The sequence below is a fragment of the Narcine bancroftii genome, chromosome 3 (assembly GCF_036971445.1).
Source record: "Narcine bancroftii isolate sNarBan1 chromosome 3, sNarBan1.hap1, whole genome shotgun sequence".
Taxonomy (NCBI): domain Eukaryota; kingdom Metazoa; phylum Chordata; class Chondrichthyes; order Torpediniformes; family Narcinidae; genus Narcine; species Narcine bancroftii.
Genome location: NC_091471.1, coordinates 320,709,157 through 320,731,730, shown reverse-complemented (window position 1 = coordinate 320,731,730; position 22,574 = coordinate 320,709,157). Strand labels below are relative to the sequence as shown.

The window sequence follows — 22,574 nt, the reverse complement described above, 5'->3', positions numbered from 1 at the left end:
GTTCTCACATCCAGGGAATATCCTGGTATATATTCTTTGCACCCTCTCTAAAACTTCCACGTCCTTCCTTTCATGAGACAATATTTCCTTTCATAATACAATATTTCATGTGTGATCCAACTTGAGTTTTATAGAGTTGCAACATTACCTCTTGACTCTTAATCACCATCCCCTGAATAATGAAAGCCTATCTTAAGGGATCTATGAAATTGGACTCCAAAGGACCCTTTGTTTCTCTTCACTGAAAAATCCTGAAATGAACTACATACAACGCCTTCAAATTTGACCTTCCAAAGTGCATTACTTCTCACTTATCTGGATTGAACTGCATCTGCCATTTCACTGCCCAACTCGGCATCCTGTCTATAATCTGTTGTATCAGACATTACGCTATCCACAACACCTCTAACCTTCATGTCATTTCCTGAACAACCCTCCATTTCTTTGTCTAAGTCATTTATAAAAATCACAAATACCAGGAGTCCCAGAGCTGATCTCTATGAAATGCCAGTGACCTCCAGGCTGAATATGACCCATCTACTGTTACACTCTGCTTTCTGCAGGTTAGTTAATTCCGAATCCACAGAGCCAAGGTTCCATGGATCCCATGCCTGATGACCATGACCATGAGGGACCTTGTACTAAAATCCATATACCCACTGCCCTTCATCAATTTCATTTGTCTACTCTTTGGAAAAACTCATTTTGGCCTTTGAGGCATGACCTGCCCCTCACAAAACCATGCTGACTATCCCTGAGAAGGTATTGCTTCCCTAAATCTCAAATCCTATCTCCAATAATTTGACCACCATTCACTGATTTATAATGACCAGGATTCTCCCTTTTGCTATTCTTAAACAAGGGAACTTTTCCATTCTCCAATCTGCTGATACCTCTCCTTTGGCCAGTGAGGACTCAAAATTCATTCCAAACGCTCCAGCAATCTCTTACCACTCTTCCTGTAATAAACTAGGGTTATCCTACTTGGTCCTGGGAACTTGCCTATTCATATATTTCTAAGAAGAGACAGCGCTTCCTCTTTCAACATGCTTCATGACATTAGGCTGTTCTACACCGACCTCCCATCACCAAGGTCTCTTTCATGAACACTGAAACAAAATATTTATTTAGGATCTTTCCTACCTCCACTGACTCCAGGCATATGATCCCACCCCCCCCCCCCCTCCCCCAGCTTACCCTTACTGCACGTATGTGCAGAATGCCTGAGGGTTCTTCCTTAAACCTATCTCCCAAAGCCTCCTTGTGCTCATCTATTTCTTGTCCTTCCTGACTTTTGGTTCCTATGCCTCGTGTTTGTTTCCTTCTTCTTGACTAGCTGACCCACCTCTCTTGACAACCATGGTTCCTTTACCATACCATCTTTTCCTTTTATTATTGGGACAAATCTAAACTATCTAGAACCTTTGTAAGTGGTCCCCAAATAGTTTTAAAAGGTTTTAGTTTTTAAAACAGTAAAATATTTGTGTTTGTTTAAACTTGGGGACTGCAGATGTGTTAAAATGGTATGAAAGACAGAGACAAATCTATAGATCATTACCCTATTTCAAATGATACAAACATCAGTTTTATTATCGTTGGGTAAATTGAAACATCTATCAATGAGAGATCGTTTCCAGTGACAAGCTAAATTTGGAGAGCTATGATAGTTTACTGTGAACAGTTAAAATTGAGATAACAGCAGAACGTAAGCTAACAAAAATCTACTGATGCAATTAAGAAAAATTATGCACTCTGAAAATTCTGTTCACAGTTAAATTTCTAAACAGTTTATATACAGCCTCAGAGAAACAAGGGTATCTAAAATGCAGCTTATTATCAGTTTATTTTTAATAAATTAATCATAATTTAAATAGTTGGAAATTTCAGGCATTGTGGGAAAATGGTTCATATTTACAAAAATCAACGTTCAGAGATTATTATATTATGGTCAGGATCTAATGAAGACATTTGCACACAATTTTCTTTATATTGATTTCATTTTGATTTCACACTATAAACATTTGCATTGGTTGAAAAATTTTTGAATGAATATAATTAATAGTACACAATGGAGATTTGCAGTATGTAAATTTGGACATCTTACTTGAATTTAGATTCTAGCTAATATAAAGATATCATTTTGATATTTAAATTGCGAATCTGTTGTTAAAGCATATTTGTATACATGATGGTGTTGATGTTTGTTGAATTGAGTCATTGTTGAAATCCTTTTCTAAATCATTTATCAATAAACCACATGTAATTGTTTACTCTTTTCTCTAGAACAAAGTCTCCATTGTCAATATCTATTATAGAAACACATTCAAGTAGTGGCTTGCTGATAGGTGAGAAAGAAAAATTTATTTTTATATCTTCTCTTCAAATATTATTGAGGTTTAAATGGCTTTCCAGAGATATAGTTTCCTCTTGAACTAGCTGTATGAATGAACCAATCCCATTGAGAGATGCCTTTTAAGCCACAGAAATTTATGCATTGCACATTTCAATTAGGCCCTGAATGTGGTCAATTTGATGAGTTGTACAACTTTAGGATGTCTGGTTGATAACTGGTACTGCTTGTCACTTTGTCAGTACACATGCTAGAAGAGCAAAAGGGGTCTCCAAAGTCTTTGTGCAGCAAGTTCCTTCACATCACACCCCTGTCAAGCGTGCGGTGTAGTTCAAATGAATTTGCATTGTAATGAAGTTTGATTTGCTACAATGATGAAGAGTCTCTTCATAAGATGCTTTTGTCCATTGGCCAGATGGCTGCAGCATGGACTCTGATCGCTATGCCATTATTGGGCAAGATCTCCGTGACCACCCCACCTTGTTGGAAAGACTGAAAAGATTTGGTCTGGATACAAAGTAAGTGGCTCTAATTGATTCTTGTCACACTCGTGGATTGTGTAACTGTAACTGCAAGTGTAGCAGGCTGAGCGACCACGTGGGCAGATGGGCCGAATCGCCGCCCCAGACAGTTGGTACAAGATTGCGCGGGCCCCCCTCCCTTTTCAGGAGAAGGCAGTATTTGGCGGCATGCGTTGCCTGGGAGATGTCATCACTTCCTGGTTTCACGTTGCTGGGCAGGCAGTGACTCCACATTGACCAGTGCACAACAGACAGGAAGTGGGTGGTCCCCTAAAAGCAACATGAGAGGTTCAAATAAAGTCAGTCACTGATTCACCCTCATGTTGTGTGGACGAGCTTCATTTTGGGAGTGCTGTCATTAGCAGGCCACTACAGTGGTGACCTCGAAAGTTCCACCGTCTTTGGAACCCACCTCAAACACGACAAAATGCAGGATGCCTAGTACAGGGACAGTCTCCATGACTGCGACCAATGCTGTGGGCCTGCATTTGCTTCCTTTCTGGGGTAACCAGCCCAGGAACTGGCTACAACTGGCCGAGACACGGTTCCAGGTCAGAGGCATTGTCTCGGAGGACACCAAGTACTGGCATGTCATCGGTGCCCTGAATACTACCACCACAGCCAGGCTGAGCACCATCAAAGGCGTACAGGAATTCCTAGGGATGGTGAAATTATATCATTGTTTCCTCCCGGGAGTGGCCACCCTCATGCAACCCCTATTTGACCTCATCAAACTTGGCGACAAGGCGCTCCAGTGGACATGCGAAACCGTGGAAACATTCCTGGCAACCAAAGTGTCACTAGCGGAGGCCATATCTTTGGGCCATCCAGATTCTTCCTCCCTTTGGCTTTCTTCAGCAAACATCTCCAGACACCAGAACTCAACCTCAGTGCATTCGACCACGAGCGGTTGGCCCTGTACCTGGCAATTTCCAGTACTTGTTAGAAGGAAGGGTTTATGTCGCCTACACAGACCACAAGGCACCGACTCAAGCAACCAACAAGGTCTCACACCCATGGTTGACAAGGCAATGACACCACTCCTACATTTCTGAGTATACTACGGACATCGGCCAAGCGCAGGCGTACAACGTTGTGGCCGATGCTCTGTCCAGACTGGCCAAATCTGCTATCTTAGGAGGACTCTGTTACTCAACTGGCCAAACTGGCAGAGGATGTGGACGTCCAGGCCTGTTGGACCGCCACCACCAGCCTGATTTCTGTCCTTCACCGGGGAGCCTGACTTTACTGTGCAACATGTCCACAGGCTTCCCCAGACCCATCCTACCCATGACCTGGCGACGGCAGGTGTTCGACCAAATTCACAGCCTGTCACACCTTTTGATAAGGTCCACAGTCCACCCGCTGTCCAACAAGTTCATATTGCACGGCCTCCATCACGACGTAACTCTTGGGCTAAGACTTGTTTGGACTGCCATCCCGCCAAAGTGGACAGACACACCAAGGCCCCTCTCCAGAGTTTTGTCCCGGTGAAACGCCGGTTTGACCACATGCACTTGGACATCGTTGGTCCACTCCCTGTGAGCCAAGGTATGTGGTATTTATTAACAATAGTTGACTGTTTTACCTATTGCTCAGAAGTGATACTCCTGCCCATATTTGAAAGAGAGACTTACACCAGAGCTTTCTTGTCCACTTGGGCCACACGCTTTGGCGTCCTGACCCACATCATCTCAGACCAAGGAGCCTAGTTCACGTCCTCGCTCTGGGCAAACCTAGCCAAGTTCTGCAGCAGCCAGTCATATCACACCACGTCCTACCATCCTCAGGCAAACGAACTGGTTGAACGTTTTCACTGCCATCCGAAAGGAGCCCTGAAAGCTCAAGGCCTGAATTGTATGGACGAACTCCCATGGGTGCTGTTGGGAATTTGCACATCACCAAAAGAAGACCCACCAGCGTTGCCCGCTGTGATGGTGTACGGCTCCCCGCTTTCCATCCCAGGGTACATTCACTTCAACCCTCCCGGCCCACAACCCAGTGCCTTAGACATCCTCTAGCGATTGAGGGAACAAATGGGTAAGCTAAAACCTCTGACACCTTTCTGACACAGCTCTCCACCCTGCCACGTCCCGGTAGATCTACAGTCCACCGACTTCATTTTTGTTCGCAGAGGAACACCCCTACAATGCCCCTATAAAGGCCCATTCAAGGTGTTACAGCATGACAGCGTCGTTTTCACCCTGGACATTGATGGGCGGCAGGACATGTTTACCATTGACCGCCTCAAGTCAGCGCATCTGGACTCAGTCCAGCCTGTCCCAGCTCCCCAGGTCAGACCACCTAAAGAGAGTACTGTGACTTGCTCAAAGGTTGGCAGCGATTTTGGGGTGGGGGGGGGTTGGTGTAGTGGGCCGAGTAACTGTGTGGTTAGACGTTGGTACAAGGTGGCGCCTATGTTTGGTGACATATGTTTCCCAGGAGATGTCGCCACTTCCTGCTTGCACGTCGCTGGACAGGCAGTGACTCCGCAATGCTCTGACGTCACTCCCATAGACCAGTGCACCCCAGACAGGAAGTGGGTCGTCCCCTAAAAGCAGCGGGGGAGGTTCAAATAATGTCATTTACTGGTTCACCCTCGTGTTGTGTAGATGTACTTAATTTCAGTAGCGCTGCTGTTAGCAGCACAGGCAGTATTATCTCACCAACTCCCCTGTGAGATCTTCATGATCAAAATACTGAAAGAACAGACTGTCAGAAATAGGAGCAGGAGTAGGCAGTTCAGCTCCTGTGCACCATTCAGTAAAGTGGCTGATCAATTTTGCTCAGGTTGACCCTCCCTTAAATTCCCTTAAATCTGAACTAAAAATCCATCTTAGTTTTGGAGGTATTCAAGGATACCTTCAACATAGGCTTCTGGGGCAAGCAATTCCAAAAGCTCACAATCCTTCGAGAAAATATTTTTTTGTTCTTCTCAGTCTTCAAGGATGTTTATTCTGATGGAAAGCAACCTGCTAACATTGACCTTTGAAGAATTTATACTTGTCATTTTCTGAAGTGCCTACGGACCCACAGTGTTCAGCCTTTTTCTTTCTGAAGTGTGGATTATTTTGCAGAACCAATGGAGATGGAAAATAACATCAACTCCACCTTCCTGCTTACATTTGCTTGTGAATATGTTGATAGGAGTAATCTTTGCATGCAGACTCAGTGAAAAGAAATTCTATCTTTATTTCTGGATCCCCTCATCCATTGTGCAAGATCATCCAGCAGTAGAACTGTGTTCCAACAGAATTTAACCTGTAAAAAATTAGGAGACCAAAGGGGGCCTTGAAATATCTGAAATGTCTACGGCCAGAAAATACTCTTGAGCATGTTAAATTTAGACATACAGCTCTGCTCTGTCTGTTATCTTTGTGTCATGAAGGGGGGCAAACTCAGGGAATGATGAGATGCAGCCCAAGCTGCTATGGAAGCTCATGGAGAAGATTGTTGGGTCTCTGAGGTGTTTGGTGCTAGAGGATTATAATATGGTCCCCAATTTCAGGAACAGCAGAAAGGGTGAGTCAGGTAGTTAGAGGCTTGTTAATAAAATTTTATTTTAAAAATTTAGACATATAGTATAATTAATAGGCCGTTCCGGCCCATGAGCTCATGCTGCCCATATACCTCAATGAACCTACAAACCCAGTATGTTTTGAAGGGTTGAACAGTAGGAAACCCACTCAGACAGGGGGACTCTTTATATACAGCGCTGGATTCAAACCCAGGTCGCTGGTGCTGTAATAGCATTGCACTAAATTTAAATGTTTTAAATTAAATTTTAAAATTTAAATATCTCCGCCACCCTTAATCCAATCTAATGTCTGGAATGGAAGTTTTTGGGAACAATTTTGAGGGTCAGGTTAATCTACAGGTGGACATTGAGGGGCTGATCAGTGATTGTCAGCATGGCTTTGTTGGTACGAGATCCTGTCTGACAAATTTAGTGAAGCCTTTTTCAATAAGTAACATAATATATGGCTGAGGACAGTGTGAAACACGAAAGTCTGCAGTCCTTGTGATTGCAGTAAAAACAGAAAAATGCTGGAAGAACTCAGCAGGTCACAAAGAGGCTGAGGATGATGCAGTTGTTAAGGGAGTACACATGGACAAGCATGGAAGGCTACGGATCAGAGTGGTAATGGTATATGTCGGTGTTTGATGGGCATAGTGGACTGAAGGGCCTGTCTCTGCTATGACCTGTGGTCTGGCATACCAGGAATGTTGGGGGATTTGACATTTCAACAGAAAGGGAATGGGAGCTCAGTTCATGTCAGATGGATCACTGCAATGGTGAGTATCATTACTGGCTCAGAAGCTGAAGGTGGAGAATCCATTTTGGAGCAGATAAGAAATGGGCAGAAGTCACTGATGGAAGTAATGTGTAAGCCCATATCCCATCTATGGTGTAGGATGAAGTGTAATTCACTGATGGGAATATTGCATAAGCCCATTTTCTATCTATAGTTAGGAGAATAATAGTTTGTCAAAAATAACGGTAAATAACATTCTGGTGAGAAAGGTACTGTAAAAACAGGCAAGGGCAGAGTGCATTGGAGGAGCAGTAGGTTGAGGGAGCAGACTAGATCTAGTGTTGACTAGTTAGTGATATCAGTAAAGAAATTTCAAATTCAGTCTGACCCCTTTTCATTGTGATCTTTATAAATGACCTGGATGAAGAGGTGGAGGGATGGGTCAGTAAATTTGTGGATGATATGAATGTTGGAGGAGTTGTGGATGGAGCTGAAAGTAGTTTTAGTTTACAAAAGGATATAGACAGGATGGAGAGTTGGGCAGAAAAGTGGCAGATGGATTACAATCTGGATAAGTGTGAGGTGATACATTTTGGAAGAACAGAAGGCTGACTACAGGGTTAATGGTCAGTTACGTAGGAGTGTGGATGAACAGCGGAACCTTGGGGCCCAAATCCATATATCCCTCAAGGTTGCCACACAGGTTGATAGGATAGTTAAGAAGGCCTATGGGATGCTGGATTTCATTAATAGAGGAATTAAGTTCAGGAGATAAGAGGTCATGTTTTGGTAACTATTGTGCTCAGTTCTGGTCACCTTTATTGGAAAGATGTGGAAGCTAAGGAGAGGGTGCAGAGGAGATTTACCAGGATGTTACCTGGATTGGGAAACAAGTCTTATGAGGCAAGGTTAGCAGAGCTGGAACTTTTCACTTTGGAGCGTAGAAGGATGAGAGGAGACTTCATGGAGGTCTACAAGATTCTGAGAGGCTTAAATAGGGTGGACAGCCAGCACCTGTTTTCCAGAGCAAGATCAATAAATACCAGAGTCCAATAACCAGAGCCCACTCTCTTTAATGTAACCTTAACCAGTCTCAACTCTGCCTGGGACTGTAAATTCCACTCCAGCAAGGAGAAGTACCTTACCTGGACTGCTGCTACCACCCAATCCCATCGGGATGCATTGCCCTCGGACGGTTTCTTTCAGGCTGCTGACTGGACAATCTACCCAGGATACACCTTCCCAACCTGATAGGCTCACGCTGCTACTTCCCTTATCCCGGCCACATGGCCAGGTAGTGATTCCTGTTAGGTCTGCTTTGTTCATGAATGAGTGAGACAAACACCAGGCTGAGTCGAAATCAGGGTTCTTTGTTCTTTATTACCGGATTGTAACACTTGCGACTAACAAGTTAGTCGGAGAATGCATTCTGCCGTTATCAGCAAAATGGTGATTTTTTATACCCTTGGATACATGTTTAGAACATCATCATATCATTACTTGTCCAATGACTAAAACTGTTGCTATCCTTTCCCTGCTAGCTTCCTGCCTCTCAATCCATCAATGTCTCTCTTATCTTGTAAGTACAAGGATGCATTCTGTTACTCCTTAGTACTGGGTGACTCCTTCTCCGGTCCCATCTCATGATGTTTTACCTAACAGGAGTACAAGGACACCTCCCCTTCTTGTTACTGCCCTGTACCGGGTAACTCCCTACACATTCCCATCTCATGATGTTTTACCTTACAATCCTCAGACTGGTCGTAGTGGTATCGTAGGACCCTGGGATGCTTCCTGGCCCTCCTCGTCATCTCCATTCAGAGGGACTAGCAAAATACTCATGGTCATTGGTTTGGCCTGCAGGGGTTCAGGCTCATAGGGGGGAGAATGTTTGCAATACTGCTTTACATTCTCGCTCTCCATCCAGGCGACCCCATCCCCCGATCACCTGTTGGCACTAATCCCTTACAACATCAGTACTCAAACCTTGACTGGATCTGACTGCCAGCTATCCCAATGAGTCGCTTCCAAATGCTGCAGCTAAATTAGCCTGCAATATAGTTCACTGCCTTTATTATCTAGTTCTTCCATGATGGAGCATTGCTATTGCAGCACTCCATCTCACCTTTTCATTTTTTAATTTTTTTTTATTTTTCACACTATGAACCATATTGACCAAAATACACATAAACATTTCCCTCTTGAATATACAGTGTCATTTTCTCCCCTTTTTCCCCCATCCCTTCCCTCCCTCCTTCCCACCCCCTCCCCACCCACTAAATGTTCAACATATACGATACATTAAACCCATTAAACAATGTCATCACACAATGAAAATAAACAAGAAAATTGTGTCATCTACTTTTACACACTGGGTCAGTTCATTTCGTCTGGAGGTCCGTGGTAGGACTTCTCTGTTGTGTTCTATGTACGGTTCCCAAATTTGTTTGAATACTGTGTTATTTCTTAAATTATATGATATTTTTTCCAATGGAATACATTTATTCATTTCTATGTACCATTGCTGTATTCTCAGGCTCTCTTCTGATTTCCAGGTTGACATTATACATTTAGATGTATAACATCTCTCACCTTTTCAATGGGTGATCTGTTCATTCCTTTCTCCCCAGGGCTTTGTGCTGCAACCACAGCACTCCTTACTTCCCAGGAACTCTGATTCTTTGAGGAGCGACACAAGGTCGTGCTACATCTCCTCCCCTTGTAGATCCAGACTATCTGATCACTCCACGGGTTTGCCATGATTTACCAAGCTTCTGAACCCAGCACAATTCTCCATCCTTCCCAGGATTCTTCCTCTCTATGGTGGCAGGATTAGCATAGCGGTTAGCGCAGTACTGTTACAGCGCCAGTGATTGGGACCAAGGTTCGAATAAATAGTAGAGTATGTAAGGAGTTTGTACGTTCTCCCCATGTCTGTGTGGGTTTCCTCCCTTGATGAACCCGAAACATGGGATATGTATTTTTACCTTTGATATATAAAGGACACTATTTGACCTACTGAGTTTCTCCAGCATTGTGGGGATGTATGAGATATATACAAACACACACTCATATATATACACACAGTATGTATATTAAATTTTTAAAATGTAGACATTCAGCATGGTAACAGGCCATTTTGGCCCTTGAGTCTGTGCCACCCAATTGACACACCATTAACCTATACCTACATTTTGAACGGTGGAAGGATACCAGAGCCCCCAGGGAAAACCTACTCAGATGCAGGGAGAATATACAGACTCCTTACAGACAGCGCTAGCACTCTAAAGACATTGCGCTAACTGCGACGCCAACTGTATTACTCGAAAGTATATATAAGTAAATAAATTTTGCTTAATAAATAGTAGAGTATTGAAGGATTAGTATGAGCAATTAATTCAACTTTCTCACTGCCTGTGGAAGCAGCTGTTTCTTAGCCTGGTGGTTCTGGCTCTGATACTCCTGTATTTTTTTTCCCCGACAGGAGTAGCTGGAAGATGTTGTGTGGATGGCAGGGGTCCTCAACAATCTGAAAACAACAATCCCAATAGATAGGGGGAGGGAGACCCCAGCAATTCTCTCTGCTGCTCTTATGGTCCTCAGGATTGATGTCCAATCCAGTGCTCTATAGCAATTATTCCACACTGATGTAGCTGGCCAGGCTGCTCTTGATAGAGCTTCTGCAGAAGGTTGGCATGATCATGGCTGGTGGCCTTGCCCGCTTCAGGAAGTGCAGTCACTTTTGTGCCTTTCTGACACAAGTGAAGAGATGATGTGTGTCCAGATAGGCCACATTATGTGGACTCCAAGGAATTTGGTGTTTCCTATGCTCTCCACTACTGAGCCATTAATATGTCGTGAAGGGTGGTCATCCCTGGTCTGCCTGAAGTCCACAATTATCTCCTTTGTCTTGTCGACCTTGAGACTTAGGTTGTTCTTTGGCTTGGCTTCGCGGACGAAGATTTATGGAGGGGGTAAAAAGTCCACGTCAGCTGCAGGCTCGTTTGTGGCTGACAAGTCCGATGCGGGACAGGCAGACACGATTGCAGCGGTTGCAGGGGAAAATTGGTTGGTTGGGGTTGGGTGTTGGGTTTTTCCTCCTTTGCCTTTTGTCAGTGAGGTAGGCTCTGCGGTCCTCTTCAAAGGAGGTTGCTGCCCGCCAAACTGTGAGGCGCCAAGATGCACGGTTTGAGGCGATATCAGCCCACTGGCGGTGGTCAATGTGGCAGGCACCAAGAGATTTCTTTAGGCAGTCCTTGTACCTTTTCTTTGGTGCACCTCTGTCACGGTGGCCAGTGGAGAGCTCGCCATATAACACGATCTTGGGAAGGCGATGGTCCTCCATTCTGGAGACGTGACCCATCCAGCTCAGCTGGATCTTCAGCAGCGTGGACTCGATGCTGTCGACCTCTGCCATCTCGAGTACTTCGACGTTAGGGATGTAAGTGCTCCAATGGATGTTGAGGATGGAGCGGAGACAACGCTGGTGGAAGCGTTCTAGGAGCCGTAGGTGGTGCCGGTAGAGGACCCATGATTTGGAGCCGAACAGGAGTGTGGGTATGACAACGGCTCTGTATACGCTTATCTTTGTGAGGTTTTTCAGTTGGTTGTTTTTCCAGACTCTTTTGTGTAGTCTTCCAAAGGCGCTATTTGCCTTGGCGAGTCTGTTGTCTATCTCATTGTCGATCCTTGCATCTGATGAAATGGTGCAGCCGAGATAGGTAAACTGGTTGACCGTTTTGAGTTTTGTGTGCCCGATGGAGATGTGGGGGGGCTGGTAATCATGGTGGGGAGCTGGCTGATGGAGGACCTCAGTTTTCTTCAGGCTGACTTCCAGGCCAAACATTTTGGCAGTTTCCGCAAAGCAGGACGTCAAGCGCTGAAGAGCTGGCTCTGAATGGGCAACTAAAGCGGCATCGTCTGCAAAGAGTAGTTCACGGACAAGTTTCTCTTGTGTCTTGGTGTGAGCTTGCAGGCGCCTCAGATTGAAGAGACTGCCATCCGTGCGGTACCGGATGTAAACAGCGTCTTCATTGTTGGGGTCTTTCATGGCTTGGTTCAGCATCATGCTGAAGAAGATTGAAAAGAGGGTTGGTGCCAGAACACAGCCTTGCTTCACGCCATTGTTAATGGAGAAGGGTTCAGAGAGCTCATTGCTGTATCTGACCCGACCTTGTTGGTTTTCGTGCAGTTGGATAATCATGTTGAGGAACTTTGGGGGACATCCGATGCGCTCTAGTATTTGCCAAAGCCCTTTCCTGCTCACGGTGTCGAAGGCTTTGGTGAGGTCAACAAAGGTGATGTAGAGTCCTTTCTTTTGTTCTCTGCATTTTTCTTGGAGCTGTCTGAGGGCAAAGACCATGTCAGTAGTTCCTCTGTTTGCGCGAAAGCCGCACTGTGATTCTGGGAGAATATTCTCGGCGACACTAGGTATTATTCTATTTAGTAGATCCTAGCGAAGATTTTGCCTGCAATGGAGAGCAACGTGATTCCCCTGTAGTTTGAGCAGTCTGATTTCTCGCCTTTGTTTTTGTACAGGGTGATGATGGTGGCATCACGAAGATCCTGAGGCAGTTTACCTTGGTCCCAACAAAGCTTGAAAAACTCATGCAGTTTGGCATGCAGAGTTTTGCCGCCAGCCTTCCAGACTTCTGGGGGGATTCCATCCATACCTGCTGTTTTGCCACTTTTCAGTTGTTCGATTGCCTTATATGTCTCATCCAGGGTGGGAACCTCATCCAGCTCTAGCCTTAGGGGCTGTTGAGGGAGCTGGAGCAGGGCGGAATCTTGGACTGAGTGGTTGGCACTGAAAAGAGATTGGAAGTGTTCTGACCATCGGTTGAGGATGGAGATCTTGTCGCTGAGGAGGACTTTGCCGTCTGAGCTGCGCAGCGGGCTTTGGACTTGGGGTGAGGGGCCGTACACAGCCTTTAGAGCCTCGTAGAAACCCCTGAAGTCGCCAATGTCCGCGCTGAGCTGGGTTCGTTTGGCGAGGCTAGTCCACCACTCATTTTGGATCTCCCGGAGTTTGCGCTGAAGATGGCTGCATGCGCAACGGAAGGCTTGTTTCTTCTCTGGACAGGACGGCTTTGTAAGGTGAGCCTGGTGGGCAGCTCGCTTCTTTGCCAGCAGCTCCTGGATTTCCTGGCTGTTTTCGTCAAACCAGTCCTTGTTTTTCCTGGAGGAGAAGCCCAGTACCTCTTCAGTGGATTGCAGTATGGTAGTCTTCAACTGATCCCAGAGGGTTTCAGGGGACGGGTCCGTGAGGCGGGTTGCATCGTCGAGCTTTGCTTTGAGGTTTGCCTGGAAGTTTCCTCTCGCTTCGTCTGACTGCAGGTTTCCAACATTGAACCTCTTTCTGGGGGCTTTATTGTTCCTGGGCTTTGGTTTGAAGTGAAGGTTGAGCTTGCAGCGAACCAGCCGGTGGTCAGTGTGGCATTCCGCGCTAGGCATGACCCTGGTGTGGAGCACATCTCGTTTGTCACTTTCTCGCACCAGGATGTAGTCCAGGAGGTGCCAGTGTTTGGATCGGGGATGCATCCAGGTGGTCTTAAGGCTGTCCCTCTGCTGAAAAAGGGTGTTTGTAATGACAAGCCGCTGTTCTGCGCAGAGCTCCAACAGGAGGCGCCCATTGTCGTTGCACTTGCCGACGCCATGCTTGCCCAGGATTCCTGGCCAGGTTTCTGAGTCTTTGCCGACACGAGCGTTGAAGTACTCTTGCACCATTTCACGACATTTTCCACCTTTTCTCTGTAGTGTGACTCATTGTTTCTGATAAGGCCAACGACTGTTGTGTCATCTGCAAACTTGATGACACCGTTGGAACTGGATCCAGCAATGCAGTCATGGGTCAGTTGCGTGAACAGGAGCAGGTTGAGCAAACAGCCCTGAGGTTCTCCAATGGTCAGCAAAATGGTGCTCGACATTCTACTTCCCTGATTCTTGAGGCTGGGTACCCTAATTATAGTCTCACCTGGCAGTGGAAACAACTTCCCTGCTTCTATCTTATCTGTTCTTTTCATGTCTCTCTAAGATCCCCCCTCATCTTTCTAAACTCCAATAAGAATGGTGCAGGCAACTTATGGGGTAACCCTCTCACCTCCAGAATCAACTTGGTGTACCTCCTCTGCCCCACCTCCAAAGCTTTTCTCAAGTAAGGGTACCAGAACTGCACACAGTACTCTAGGTTTGGCTTCACCAGTACCCTGTACAATTGAAGCAGGACCTCCCTGCGCTTAAATTCAATCCCTCTAACAATGAAGGCCAACATCCCATGCCTCCTTGATTACCTGCTGCACCTACAAACATATTCATCATGTGTTTATCCAGAATCATTCTGGAAGTTGCTATTGAATTTGCCTCTAGCACCTAGTACATTTCAGACTGTAATCATATGTTCTTTAGGAGAAAAAAAATCCTCATATTTCTTCTGATTCTTTTGCAACTCACTTTAAATCAATGTCTTACTAATGACCTTCAAAAAATTGCTTTTTGATTTCTTTGTCAAATCTCTTACTTTGAGTGCAAGGAAGTCCACCCACTTTCTCTAATTTCTCTACGCCTGGTCCTTTGTCCAATGGAACATGCAACAAATGTTATCTCTGCCCCCTCGGATTGAGTTGCTGATGTCCCATGGGAACTGCTGGCTGCCAGCTGCCTGTGGTTCAGTGTGGCACTCTGCTCCTCCATTGAGTCCAGTGGATCATTGCAGAGATGGGAGTGGAAGGAAGGCTGACTGTGTAGAGAAGGCAACTCTTTTCCCTTGAAGAGTGGCTGCCCTGCTGGAAAGAGGTAAATGCAGGGCATTTTATATCACTTATAATATTGCAACATATTACAATACTGTCTCAACCCAGTTCCACTCATTTCAGCTCACCTTTACCCACTCCTGTCCTTACTTTTCTTACCTTGGTGCTCAGGCCTGAAACGCTGGTTATATATGTTCGCCTCCTGTGGACACTGAGAACTGCCGAGTTCTTCCAGCATTTTTGTATTTTTAATACTATCCCAGCAACTGCAGAATTTTGTGTTTTACTTTTCCCTCCACCCTCCCCCACCCCCCTCCTCTCCCACTTTCTTGTCCTGTATCCCATCTCCTCTTCATCCCTCCCAATTTTCCACCCTCAGAATTATTATTGTCCCTTCCCATTGACTCTCATTGACTGAACATCACTCTCCATGGATGCTTCCTGACCCACTGAGTCCCTCCTGTCCTCTGTTTGCTCAAGATTTCAGTATCTGAAGTTCTTCTGTTTCCCTGTATTTGGCATTTTATAGTTTATATTTAATTTTTGATTATTTATAACATTTTAAATCCTTCTTTTAATAATTTATTTCTAAATTTATTTTAAGAGCTGAGCTCACAACTGACTGTCAGGATGCTGGGGGCAGCATATCCCTGCTGACGTACTGTTTTTTTTTTTAATTTTTTATTTTTCACACCATAAATCACAATAGCCATGATATACACTTCTTTTTCACACATTTACAGTGACTTTTTCTCCCCCCCCCCTCCTCCCAAGCCACCCCCCCACCCCCCCCCCTCATCCATTTTAGGTATACAATCTAGGTTGCATTAATTCAGTCAGACAATGTTGTCATTCAACAAAAATACACCAGAAATTCTACAGAGTCCATTCTTTTCTTTCCTTCTCCTTCCATCAACTTAGGTAATGTTTGTCCCCGGTAGGTTTTTGCTATTGTATTTAATGTAAGGCTCCCATACTTGTTCGAATATTTCAATATTATTTCTTAAACTATATGTTATTTTTTCTAATGGAATACATTTATTCATTTCTATATACCATTGTTGTATTTTCAAATTATCTTCCAATTTCCAGGTAAACATAATACATTTTTTTGCTACGGATAGGGCTATCTTAACAAATCTTTTTTGTGCATCTTCCAAGTCAATTCCAAATTCTTTATTTTTTATGTTACTTAGGAGAAAGATCTCTGGATTCTTTGGTATATTGTTTTCTGTTATTTTATTTAATATCTGATTGAGATCATCCCAAAATTTTTCTACTCTCTCACATGTACAGATTGCATGAATTGTTGTTCCCCTTTCTTTTTTACATCGAAAACATCTATCAGATACTGTTGGGTCCCATTTATTTAACTTTTGCGGTGTAATGTATAGTCTGTGTAACCAATTATATTGTATCATACGCAGCCTCATATTTATTGTATTTCTCATCGTTCCAGAACATAATTTCTCCCATGTTTCCTTTTTTATCTTTATATTTAAATCTTGTTCCCATTTTTGTTTAGTTTTACCATTTGTTTCCTCATTCTCCTTTTCTTGCAGTTTAATATACATATTTGTTATAAATCTTTTGATTAACATTGTATCTGTAATCACATATTCAAGGTTACTTCCCTCTGGTAAACTCAAATTGCTTCCTAATTTATCTTTCAAGTAGGATCTCAGTTGGTAATATGCCAGCGCTGTATCTCCAGTTATATTGTACTTATCTCTCATTTGTTCAAAGGATAAGAATCTACTTCCTGAAAAACAATTTTCTATTCTTTTAATCCCTTTTTTTTCCCATTTTCTAAAGGAAAGGTTGTCTATTGTAAAAGGGAGTAGCTTATTTTGCGTCAATATTAGTTTTGGTAATTAATAATTTGTTTTATTTCTTTCTACATGAATCTTCTTCCATATATTGAGGAGATGGTGTAATACTGAAGAAGTTCTATGTTGTACCAATTTTTCGTCCCATTTATATAATATGTGTTCAGGTATCTTTTCCCCTATTTTATCTAATTCTAATCTCGTCCAGTCTGGTTTTTCCCTTGTTTGATAAAAATCTGATAGGTACCTTAATTGTGCGGCTCTATAATAATTTTTGAAGTTTGGCAATTGTAAGCCTCCTTGTTTATACCATTCTGTTAATTTATCTAGTGCTATCCTCGGTTTCCCCCCTCTCCATAAAAATTTCCTTATTATTTTCTTTAACTCTTTGAAGAATTTTTCTGTCAGTTGTATTGGCAATGCCTGAAATAAGTATAGTATCCTTGGAAAAATGTTCATTTTAATACAGTTTATCCTTCCTATCAGTGTTAGTGGTAGCTCTTTCCAATGCTCTAAATCGTCCTGTAATTTTTTCATTAGTGGATTGTAATTGAGTTTATATAATTGGCCTAGATTTTTGTTTATTTGTACACCTAGGTATCTTATTGCCTGCATTTGCCATCTGAATGGGGATTCCTTCTTAAATTTTGAGAAATCCGCGTTATTCATAGGCATTGCTTCACTTTTATTTACGTTTATCTTGTATCCCGACACTTCTCCATATTCCTTCAATTTCTTATGTAATTCTTTTATTGATAGTTCTGGTTCTGTTAAGTACACTATCACATCATACGCAAATAGACTGATTTTATATTCCCTGTCTTTTATTTTTATTTCTTTTATATTATTATCTATTCTTATCGATTCTGCTAGTGGTTCTATAGCTAGCGCAAACAATAATGGTGATAGTGGGCATCCCTGCCGCGTTGACCTGCTTAAGTTAAATTGCTTTGATACATGTCCATTTACTGTCACTTTCGCTAACGCTCCCTTATATAATGCTTTAATCCAATTAATATACTTCTCCGGTAAACTGAATTTTTGCAATACTTTGAACAAGTAATTCCATTCTACTCTGTCGAAGGCCTTCTCTGCGTCTAAAGCAACTGCTACTGCAGGTGCTTTATTTCCTTCTACTGCATGAATTGTTAATAAATTTACAAATATTGTCTGTTGTGCGTCTTTTTTTGATAAATCCAGTTTGGTCTAAATTTACCATTTTCGGTACCTGTTCTGCTAATCTGTTTGCTAATAGTTTAGCTATTATCTTATAATCTGTGTTTAGCAGAGATATTGGTCTATATGACACTGGTGAGAGGGGATCTTTCCCTTGTTTTAGTATCACTGTAATTATTGCTGTTTTACATGAATCTGGTAAGTTTTGTGTCTCATCAATCTGGTTGATTACATCCAGGAGGGGCGGTATTAATAGATCTTTAAATGTTTTGTAGAATTCTATTGGGAGTCCATCCTCTCCTGGTGTCTTATTATTTGGTAATTTTTTTATTATCTCTTGTATTTCTACTGTTCCAAATGGTTCTGTTAATTTATTTTGTTCCTCTATTTGTAGTTTTGGTAGTTCAATTTTAGTCAAAAATTCATCTATTTTCCCTTCTTTCCCTTCGTTTTCAGTTCGGTATAATTGTTCATAGAATTCTCTGAAGTTTTCCTTAATTTCTTTTGGATTATATGTAATTTGTTTGTCTTTTTTCCTTGTTGCCAATACCATTTTCTTAGTTTGCTCTGTCTTAAGCTGCCATGCTAAGATTTTGTGTGTTTTTTCACCTAGTTCATAATATTTCTGTTTTGTCTTCATTATATTCTTCTCCACCTTATATGTTTGTAATATTTCATATTTTATTTTTTTATCCGCCAATTCTCTTCTTTTGGTTGTATCTTCCTTTATTGCTAATTTTTTTTCTATGTTTACTATTTCCCTTTCCAACTGCTCTGTTTCCTGATTATAGTCCTTCTTCATCTTGGTTGCATAACTTATTATTTGTCCTCTAATGAATGCTTTCATTGCGTCCCATAGTATAAACTTATCTTCCACTGATTCCGTATTTACTTCAAAGTACATTTTTAATTGTTTTTCAATAAATTCTCTAAAATCCTGTCTTTTTAGTAGCATGGGGTTTAATCTCCATCTATACATTCTTGGAGGGATGTCCTCTAGCTTTACTGTCAGTATTAAGGGTGAATGGTCCGATAGCATTCTCGCTTTATATTCTGTTTTTCTTACTCTATCCTGCATACTAGCTGATAACAAAAATAGGTCTATTCTTGAGTATGTTTTATGTCTAGTCGAGAGGTATGAGTATTCCTTTTCTTTTGGGTTTTGTTTCCTCCATATGTCCATAAGTTTCATTTCTTGCATTGATTTAATTATAAATTTGGTTACTTTGTTCTTCCTGTTAATTTTTTTCCCCGTTTTATCCATATTTGGATCCAAATTCAGATTGAAATCCCCTCCTATTAGTATGTTCCCTTGCGTATTAGCTACCTTCAAAAAGATATCTTGCATAAACTTTTGATCTTCTTTGTTAGGTGAATATATATTAAGTAGATTCCAAAGCTCCGAATATATCTGACATTTTATCATAACATATCTCCCTGCTGGATCTATTATTTCCTCTTCTATTTTAAATGGCACATTTTTGCTAATTAATATAGCCACTCCTCTTGCTTTTGAATTATACGATGCTGCTGTTACATGTCCTACCCAATCTCTCTTTAATTTCTTGTGCTCCAATTCAGTTAAGTGTGTTTCTTGGACAAATGCTATATCTATTTTTTCCTTTTTCAGTAAATTTAGTAGTTTCTTCCTTTTAATTTGGTTATGTATTCCATTAATATTTAAAGTCATATAGTTCAGCGTAGCCATTTTATATTTTGTTTATCTTCTCTTTCCGTTTTTCCATCATTACCTTTCCTCCTTTTCCATTTCTGTTTTCTTATTTTCAACTCTTTACCAGACAACATTCCTACAACATCCAACATTTTCCTTATTGTCCTATTTCTATCTTCTTTATCCCCAATCTCCCCTTCCCCTCCTGAGTTGTCCTTTATCCCTTGTCGGACAACCACATCTCCCCTCTCCATTTGGATTTGCGAATCCACTCGCAAGCGTCAACTGATTTTGCAGTGACCGCTCTTTTCCCCCACCCAGCCCCCCCCAGAAAAGATTTCACTTTTCATATGTCACAAAGGTCACTCTTTTAATTCCCTCCTTATTCTCTCTATTCCATTACCTTCCCTTATTAATTCTTGTCTATACTATCTATGTTTTCCTCTAATTACAGATACTTTCACGTATGCCCATTGTCTCTATTCACTCTTATACCTCTTTACCCGCATACATATCAATCATGGTAATTTTTACCCTCATTACCCGTCTTCATCCCTCAGTCTATTTTTGTCTTTACCCACATACATATCAATTGTGATCATTTTTACTCTCATTACCCGTCTTCATCCCTCAGTCTATTTTTGTAATTGTTCTGCAAATTTTCGTGCTTCTTCTGGATCCGAGAACAGTCTGTTTTGTTGTCCTGGAATAAATATTTTCAATACCGCAGGATGCTTCAGTGTAAATTTATACCCTTTCTTCCATAAAATCGCCTTTGCTGTATTGAACTCTTTTCTCTTCTTTAGGAGTTCAAAACTTATACCTGCTGACGTACTGTTGATGCACTGCTGGAGTTCCTTGCCTCTCCCAGGATCAGCTCCCTCAGTCTTTGCATTGTGGATGGTTTAGTGAGGGTAGGCAAGCACCCTAGGATGCAAGGTGGGGCAGCAGGCCTATTCTGCCCAATCGCATTCAGATTTAATGTCAGAGTGCATACAACCCTAAGATCCTTTTTCTGTGGGTGAGACAGAATTACCACATATTGGTAATGCAAAAAAAAACTGTACCCAGTGTATACATGTAAACAAATAAAGAACTGTAAACATATAACGAATGTAACCAAACAGACTGTGCAATGCAGAAAGAATTTAAAAAATTAATAAAGTACAAAAGACGGCTTCACTTAACTGGGTGAATGCGACCAAAACAGGATGGGGAATCATTTTCATCCTTATCTTACCCACAAAGGTATCAGAGCCGCTGCATTTCACATCACCTCCAGTGCAAAAGGCCTTTCCCGGGATTCTAACGCTGTAATGCAGGGCCCGTCTCCTTTTGCACTGGGATGCTAGGTCCCTATGTAAAAGGTTGCACTGAGCAAGCTTTTGTTGGTTCAGTGTGAACGCTCCGACCTGACCTGGCTTTAAACACGGATCGTTGACGTGCCGATTTACTGGGATCTCAGTGTAAAAGGGTTAAGTTTGTCATTAAGGGGTCTGATGATGGAGGAATAACAGCTGTTCCTGAACCTGGTGGTGCGAGTCTTGCGGTACCTACACCTCTTTCCTGATGGCAGCAGTTAGCACAGGGCGTGTGCTGAGTGGTGTGAATCCTTGATGATTGCTGCTGCTCTCTGATAGCAGTGTTCCCTGTAGATGTTCTCAATAGTGGGGAGGTTTGTTAATGATGTTGGGGAGGATTAAACTAGATTTACAGGGAAGGTGGGAACCAAAGTGAAGAAGCAGAGGAAGAGGCGGTTGGTGCACAAATAAGGACAGCTGGTAAGGAGTTGCTGAGGGATGACTGGCAGAGAGGGCAAAACTGCAGCCATTTCTGGCATCATCCCAGAGGTCTGGAATATCGCAAATGTTATCCCACTATTCAAGAAAGGAAGGAGGCAGCAGAAAGGAAATTAGTTAGTGGTTGGGAAGATGTTGAAGTCGATTTTCAAGGTTGAGTTTACTGTAACAGATTATAGATATGATTATGGGAGATAAATTGGGGTAGATTTATAGTGTAGCTCACATACAGGCACTTCAAAGCAGATCTCATTTAAAGTGCTGGAGTTCTGCTCAAGCCAGACAGGGCAGCTCCAAGAGCCTTTGCAAAAGCTTTGAAGAGTGCCCAAGGAACTTCAAATGGATTGTTGTTTCGAAAAGCAACAGAGGAGTAGGTCTGGAGTCGTAGGCTAGGAGTGTTGCTTGCTGTTCTAGGAAGATCATGTGGTGTTTTGCAAGCAGAGAGGGAGTCAAACAGTCTTTTCTCTGAGAGAGAGAGAGAGAGAGAGAGATCAGTTCTGTAGTTTTACAGTCAGCAGCAGCAGCTGAGACTAGAACAGGACAAGCTGGAAAGCTTGTGGAAAAACCCCATTGGAAAGATGGGTTGTGAGTACTTAGTTAAGCTTGGTCAAAGCCCTTGTGGTTCATACAAGAGGAGGGGACTGGCTGTCTAATGTTTCACTTGAAATAAGAGAAACGAAAAGGAACTCTGTGGTGACCTAAAATAAAGAGGTTATCATCTGGAAAACCCTGATAGGGCAAGTTTCTTCAGCAAGACACTGAAGTGGCTGATTAAAAGAATCAGTTGTGTGTGTCCAGCGAACAACAAAAATCTCTCTGAAAACCGACAAGAACCTTCCTGAGTGGTAACCATTTCTCTTTCGAGCACCAAAGCCTAGTGAACTTCATAAATATTAAATTCTGTGCACAGTATAAGAATTGCCTGCAACCAGTAAACTTGGAAGAATGAGGTGAGATTCTGTGAATCAAAGAACTTTTCTAAACTTACATACACATTACATACATGTGCGCTTAGAATTAGAAGGGGGTTAAGTTAGGTTAATTAAGTTAATAGTGATAAGTTAAAGTGTGATTCTGTTTTCATGTTTAAAGATAATTAAAAGTTACTTTTGTTTAAGTGACCATTTAAGTAACCAGCATAGTTTCCTTAAGGGAAAATCTTGCTCGACAAACCTAATGGAATTTTTGAGGAAACCACAAGCAAGCTAGACAAAGGATGTTGT

The 22,574-nt window shown here is 42.4% G+C and overlaps 1 protein-coding gene across 4 annotated transcripts in view; it reads left to right on the top strand.

Annotated features, from left to right (window-relative positions):
- lcmt1 (leucine carboxyl methyltransferase 1) overlaps positions 1-22,574 on the top strand; it is a 111,552-nt gene that overhangs the window by 68,123 nt on the left and 20,855 nt on the right. For all 4 annotated transcript variants that reach the window (XM_069928968.1, XM_069928965.1, XM_069928967.1 and 1 more), the window contains 2 exons: positions 2,284-2,345; positions 2,766-2,868. In XM_069928968.1, the coding sequence (XP_069785069.1) occupies positions 2,284-2,345; positions 2,766-2,868 (165 nt within the window). The remainder of the gene's footprint in view (positions 1-2,283; positions 2,346-2,765; positions 2,869-22,574) is intronic.